Raw genomic sequence first — 7,910 nt, 5'->3', positions numbered from 1 at the left:
GTAAACCATCCATATATCGCCGGTGTGTACCTACGACAGAGTAAACCATCCATATATCGCCAGTGTGTACGTACGACAGGGTAAACCATCCATATATCGCCAGTGTGTACCTACGACAGGGTAAACCATCCATATATCGCCGGTGTGTACCTACGACAGAGTAAACCATCCATATATCGCCAGTGTGTACGTACGACAGAGTAAACCTTCCATATATCGCCAGTGTGTATGTACGGCAGAGAAAACCATCCATATATCGCCGGTGTGTACCTCCGACAGAGTAGACCTTCCATATATCGCCGGTGTGTACGTTTGACAGAGTACACCTTCCATATATTGCCGGTGTGTACGTTTGACAGAGTAAACCTTCCATATATCGCCAGTGTGTACCTACGACAGGGTTAGCCTTCCATACATCGCCGGTGTGTGATAAGTGTTGGTACTATATTGAGATGTTTGCCTTTTCGGGTTTCACTATCATACCCCTTGGGTCAAAGTTGACACATAAACATCAGCAGACTAATTACCTAACCACCCTGGGAACAGAACGTGTCCTAATTACAGAACGCAAGTCTCGTGTCCCCCGCCTGCACTTCAGTTAATCCTACATGTTGTACATTTTTCAAATTGTGTATCATTCATGAATAAGCTTTAACGTATAGTCCGATACCGAGGCTACGATAGTGATGTAAAAGCATTGATGTCTCTCATAAACGCATTGGTTTGTCGTATACAAGTATTGGTAACTCGTGTACGATCTTTACGATCGACGAATGATATATGTCAGCATCTGTAAAATTACCTTACGGTAACGTTGAATCTCAACAGAACATATTCAAGCATTAAACTGCTTTCAGTCGGAATTCATTGTTAATATGAATGCCAACGGGATAAAGATAAGTTTACACGCTAAATGTTGAATTTGGCTTTGTCCTGTTTGCATTCATATTGTCTACAAATGTAAACCTATATTAGTCAAATAGCGGTATATATTATAATGTGGGTGGTAAGTATAGTGTTGTGTACCCATAATAATGACAGATGTAATCGTTTGCGTAAAACGTGTAAGACATCCGTCGGAACACCACATATAAGAGTAGTTCTGTTAACATTGAACATTGTACTTATACTTCGTATGGAGGTGTACCAGAAGTCTGGGGTACGGCCACCGTTGATATTTTCTACTATTGAACACAGGACCGCCAACAGTATAACGGCACCATCCGACAAAGTGACCGACCGACAAATTGTTTTGTTGTTTTCTGTTGCAGGTTGACTAAGAATGTCTCCGGAAAATACAGCACGATGCTTTAAGAAGTCATCACATTTTGTATTATAAAAATCTGAATCAGAAACCGAGGTCTACCTTCGTGTTAAGCTGACCTCCGACCAACTTGACCTCCTGTGAAACCCAAATACCGGATATACACGTTTGATAACCTAATCACGGCCGTATTGTCTCGGGTAGTCAGACCTGACCTAGTCCTACAGTGATTTAACGGACAGTCCGTGAGTCAACTGACCAGTGGCCGGAGCCACAATAACACTGACCATCACGTCCACTTTCTTTGTTCGGTAAATAAAGCGCAGATAAGACAGGACAAATATTTTTGTAACAAATAAAGATCTGAGAAATTCTTTAGATATAGTGTGGGGAATACACCTTACTAGCCAGTTATCTGCCCGTCTAATAATTTCTGGTGTGATCAGGAACACCAAGTATGTAGACCGCTGTCTCCATATTAGGGAAGTCATTACTACAAACTAGCGACTGGCCGCCGCGACGTTGTAGGTATGTGCGCTGTTACGTCACGCCGCGACGTTGTAGGTCTGTGCGCTGTTACGTCACGCCGCGACGTTGTAGGTATGTGCGCTGTTACGTCACGCCGCGACGTTGTAAGTATGTGCGCTGTTATGTCATGCCGCGACGTTGTAGGTCTGTGCGCTGTTACGTCTCGCCGCGACGCTGTAGGTCTGTGCGCTGTTACGTCACACCGCGACGTTGTAGGTCTGTGCGCTTTTACGTCGTGCTTCGACGTTGTAGTTCCTGGCGCTGTTAAGTCAGATACACATGTGGTGGTTCTAGCTTTGAATCAGGTTAGATGTTTTAGTAGTCGTCCTTGCTCCGTGTTAATACGTAGAGTTATTAACTAGGTGACATTGTGTGGACCCCTCCTTTCCCAACACAAGCTTTCGGATAAACAGGCATGGTTTGTCCTCTCCCTTTCCAAACACAAGCTTTCGGATAAACGGGCATGGTTTGTCTTCTCCCTTGCCAAACACAAGCTTTCGGATAAACGGGCATGGTTTGTCTTCTCCCTTTCCAAACATAAGCTTTCGGATAAACGGGCATGGTTTGCATTCTCCCTTTCCTAGCACAGGGTTTCGGATAAACGGGTCGTGTTTGTCTTCTCTCTTTCCCAGCACAAGTTTTCGGATAAACGGGACATAGTTTGCCTTCTCCCTTTCCCAAAACAAGTTTTCGGATAAACGGGACATGGTCTGCCTTCTTCTTTTCCTAATACGATACTCCGGATAAAAACAGCATGATTCAAATAAGGATACATAAGTTCTATTGAACCTCTTTGCTTGAGGACGTTTTGTGACGTGTTTAAAACGATTTTAATTTGATAAGCAGGCTTTGGAATTCGGATATAAATTAATACTGACAGCAATATTATAACACAATAATTCTTAATAACTGCGCATGTAGCACGAACTTAACAAAAGAGCATGCGTTTTGTTATGAAGTACTTTAAATGCATTTTAGAACCTATCCATTGAAAAATGCTTATTTTAAAGCTTATCTATTGAAAAATGCATATTTCAAAACTTTGTGCATTGGGGTGTAAACTAATTTGGTAGAACGATAACGTTTATCGGTATAAAGAAAGCCGAAATGTTTTATCTTTTTAGTTCTGTAATTGGTCTCTCGAATTTCTTTACAAAGGTTACATAAACAAATAACACTTTCTGTCATCACACAGACGGGCGGTAGCTCGGGGACTCGATATTTAACAAAGAACATTTAGTATTGCATAACATGTCGCCTGTAAGTCCTACAGTAAAAGTCAGAATCATCATTTTAGTGTTAGGTTTCCGGTTCAGACAGTGAAATATCAAACGATACACCACCCTCCCCAAATTCCGTTATATAATTAGAATTCTCAAAAGTACGCCTTCGCCTAACGTGTCACGGTGAGGCTATTTTAGGAAACGTAATGACATAGCGAAATATTGAAATAAATGTTTGGCAAACCATTGGTAGCAGATCACCGATTGATTTGTATATATATATATTTCCACCTGTCGCAGTCGTGGACAGGATACAGCCCCGCCTGTAACAGCTGGTAGGGGACCTGGTTGGGCCCACCAGCATATGGTGTGGGACAATTTATGGCCCTTTCAATAGCGTTATGTGTACTCTCTAGTCCCCTTTCGAGGGGTTGTCCTTGACGGATTAGCAGCCGCAGAAAATTTGAACTCGTCAGCACTTTACGTTTAAATTGATATTCATGAATCGGCATTTGAGATGAATTGATAAATCTCTTGTAATCCCGTGTTCAAACACATATGGCACTTTCTCCCCGACCTTTAGTAGTGTAAGGAACTCGTGACGTCACCCATTTCTACCGACATCCCGCTATGTAAGAATGTGTTTCTTGTGAAAGAGTGTGCTAGGAGTTCGGTATCATTAGCTTTATATGTTTAAAAATCTAACGATTAACACCAAAAATCTTCATAAAATATATAACCAATCGAACCAATATCAGTGTGTTCAATGATTGACAACCGAACAGGTATTTAACATTTGTCAAGCGATAGAAATGTAATTTGATTTTCTTTTTCTAAAACGAGTGCTAAGCTAATATGTGACCCGTAATCTCGAGATTGACTTAGAGCGGGTATTACTGAACCACAAAACACAGGAAGTCGGGGACCAAATAGGCCACAGAAATAGACAGGAATGTGTGAGACGGGGTCCGGCTTATCCCTGTCATCCATGGCTACCCAGTAAAATTAATTGTCTCTTATCATCTACGGAAACCCATAGCGTTGTTCTTATAGTAATAACAGAATCAGGTATCGAAAGTTATATACGGATTGAAAATATCTATCATTTCCTTTCCTACCTTATATATTTGTATTAAATTCTCGACTAAACGATTGCCCTGGTTTGCTTTCTGTTACCTGTGCTGCTGTCTATTGCCCCGTGATTGAAGTCCCGCACAAGTACAGTCTGTCTGTTGTTGTTTATGTTCATATTTCAATCAAATTATCATTCATTATAAATGTGTCATGAACATATAAAATTGCATGATAATCGTTTAATTCTAGTCTGCCGTACACAATACCATAATGATGATTTTGTCTCCGAAAAATCCATGTAATACTATAACATACACTGTCTAACGGACAAAATAAGAGGGCAAAGCAAGTCTTCTTCCATAAGACTGTATCTCCTAAGGACACGAAACTGTAACTACATATCTAGGACACGGCACTTTAAGTAGGGACATAAGACACAGGACTGTAACTGTGGACATATGACACATGGCTGTAATTAGGGACATATCACAGAGGACTGTAACGGTAGACATATGACATAGGACTGTGGACATATGACACATGGCTGTAATTATGGACATACGACACAGGACTGTAACTATGGACATACGACACAGGACTGTAACTGTGGACATATGACACATGACTGTGACTGTGGACATAAGACACAGGACTGTAACTGTGGACTTATGACACAGGACTGTAACTGTGGACTTATGACACAGGACTGTAACTGTGGACATATGACACATGACTGTGACTGTGGACATACGACACAGGACTGTAACTGTGGGCTTACGACACAGGACTGTAACTGTGGACATACGACACAGGACCGTAACTGTGGACATATGACACAGGACTGTAACTGTGGACATAAGACATAGGACTGTAACTGTAGACATATGACACAGGACTGTAACTGTGGACATACGACACATGGCTGTAATTATGGACATACGACACAGGACTGTAACTATGGACATTCGACACAGGACTGTAACTGTGGACATATGACACATGACTGTGACTGTGGACATAAGACACAGGACTGTAACTGTGGACTTATGACACAGGACTGTAACTGTGGACTTATGACACAGGACTGTAACTGTGGACATACGACACAGCACTGTAACTGTGGACATACGACACAGGACTGTAGCTGTGGACATACGACATAGGACTGTAACTGTGGACATACGACACAGGACTGTCACTGTGGACATAAGACACAGGACTGTAACTGTGGACAAACGACACAGGACTGTAACTGTGGACATATGACACATGACTGTGACTGTGGACATAAGACACAGGACTGTAACTATGGACATACGACACAGGACTGTACCTGTGGACATATGACACATGACTGTGACTGTGGACATACGACACAGGACTGTAACTGTGGGCTTACGACACAGGACTGTAACTGTGGACATATGACACATGACTGTAACTGTGGACAGATGGCAAGGGACTGTAACTGTGGGCATAAAACACAGGACGACACAGGACTGTAACTGTGGACATACGACACATGACTGTAACTGTGGACATACGACACAGGACTGTAACCGTCGACATAAGACACAGGACTGTAACTGTGGACATACGACACAGGACTGTAACTGTGGACATATCACACATGACTGTGACTGTGGACAGATGGCAAGGGACTGTAACTGTGGGCATAAAACACAGGACTGTAACTGTGGACATACGACACAGGACTGTAATTGTGGACATAAGACACAGGACTGTCACTGGGGACATAAGGCACAAGACTGTCACTGGGGACATAAGGCACTGGACTTAGGGACAGGAGTGAAAGTGTAACTATGGTACCGCTACAACAGAGGGACATACGACACAGGACTGTAATTGTGGACATAGGACACAGGACTGTAACTGTGGACGTATGACACAGGACTGTAACTGTGGGCGTAAGACACAGGGCTGTGACTGTGGACATAAGACACAGGACTGGAACTGTGGACATACGACACAGGACTGGAACTGTGGACATACGACACAGGACTATGACTGTGGACAGATGGCAAGGGACTGTAACTGTGGGAATAAAACACAGGACTGTAACTGTGGACACACGACACAGGACTGTAATTGTGGGAATAAGACACAGGACTGTAACTGTCGACATAAGACACAGGACTGTAACTGGGGACATACGACACAGGACTGTAACTATGGACATATCACACATGACTGTGACTGTGGACAGATGGCAAGGGACTGTAACTGTGGGAATAAAACACAGGACTGTAACTGTTGACATACGACACAGGACTGTAATTGTGGACATAATACACAGGACTGTAATTGTGGACATAGGACACAGGAATGTAACTGTGGACATAAGACAAAGGACTGTAACTGTGGACATAAGGCACTGGACTGTAACGGTGGGAATAAGACACAGGACTGTAATTGTGGACATAGGACACAGGAATGTAACTGTGGACATAAGACAAAGGACTGTAACTGTGGACATAAGGCACTGGACTGTAACTGTGGACATACGACCCAGGACTGTAACTGTGGACATAAGGCACTGGACTGTAACGGTGGGAATAAGACACAGGACTGTAACTGTGAACATACGACACAGGACTGTAACTGTGCACATATGACACATGAATGTAAATGTGGACATACGACACAGGACTGTAACTGTGGACTTAAGACACAGGGCTGTAACTGTGGACATAAGACACATGGCTGTAATTATGGACATACGACACAGGACTGTAATTGTGGACATAAGACACAGGACTGTCACTGGGGACATAAGGCACTGGACTTAGGGACAGGAGTGAAAGTGTAACTATGGTACCGCTACAACAGAGAAAGGAATACATTATGAAAACGTCCGATGTTCGTTTTGTTTGTAAAACATCTAGTGTCTATTTCCATCACTGTATACATTGTATATAAATGACACAATATTTTCATTATAAAGGAATATATATCGTTATATGACAAGTAACTTTGATCGGTGTATCCGTTAATACTCATTACAGCCCTGTGCGATAAAAAGAAAGGCTTGACTAAAATATAGAGTCGGAGTGTGTTTTTTTTTAATGAAATTCCACCTTTTATCTGCAGTGTTAACACGAAAACTGTTTTTGTGTTGGGCTGTGATGATCGCTGGTTGTCTGTCCTACTTACGACTGGGACCTGCAGGCGAGACGACTAATTAACATGTAAGCAATGGCAGGAATGCAGGTACACATGTATACACGACGTCACCCAATCTCGTAAAAGTTGGGGATCTGTCTAGTAACGGGCGTCTCCGCATGTCTTTAATATTTCAATCTTAAACACATTTACTGCTTCCATCAGTGTTAAAGGCGCTTTACGAACCTTTGTGGATAAAGTTTTATCCTTGGATCCCAGAAACGAAATATTCTATTTCAAATTAAACATTATTAACTTTTCTATGATTAAACGCCAGAAAATTCTTGCGTTCCACAGATATAATCTTTTAAAAAATGAAAAATCAGCTTTGTTCTATCTGAAAAAAACTTAAAGGTGCCGACTCGAATTAATGCTACGTATGTAGTTGTCGGATGCGCATGTCCATAACATACGCAAGTCTTGTTCGAAACACACAAAACTAGTATTTCAACTTATATGTATTTAATCTATGGCACGCACATTAATGTCACGACTTTCCAAACGTTTAATTAGAGAATCTTTGGGTCTATAAAGTTTCAAGAAGAAACCCAAGAAATTTTAATTGAAAAAACGCTAGAAATTTAAATTTAAAACAATTAAGGAGAAAAATAGTTTCCCGATTAACAATGATGTAATTG

At 41.8% G+C, this 7,910-nt stretch overlaps 1 protein-coding gene across 1 annotated transcript; it reads left to right on the top strand.

Moving 5' to 3' along the window:
* Positions 1 to 5,992: 5,992 nt before the first annotated feature.
* Positions 5,993 to 6,919, top strand: LOC110454750 (cysteine-rich, acidic integral membrane protein-like). The gene is made up of 2 exons (XM_021504434.1): positions 5,993 to 6,319; positions 6,407 to 6,919. The coding sequence occupies exons 1-2, from the start codon at positions 5,993 to 5,995 to the stop codon at positions 6,917 to 6,919; spliced, it is 840 nt and encodes a 279-aa protein (XP_021360109.1).
* Positions 6,920 to 7,910: the final 991 nt, after the last annotated feature.

This window comes from Mizuhopecten yessoensis, unplaced genomic scaffold (assembly GCF_002113885.1).
Source record: "Mizuhopecten yessoensis strain PY_sf001 unplaced genomic scaffold, ASM211388v2 scaffold8057, whole genome shotgun sequence".
NCBI classification, from domain to species: domain Eukaryota; kingdom Metazoa; phylum Mollusca; class Bivalvia; order Pectinida; family Pectinidae; genus Mizuhopecten; species Mizuhopecten yessoensis.
This window is presented reverse-complemented; position numbering and strand designations above follow the sequence as displayed.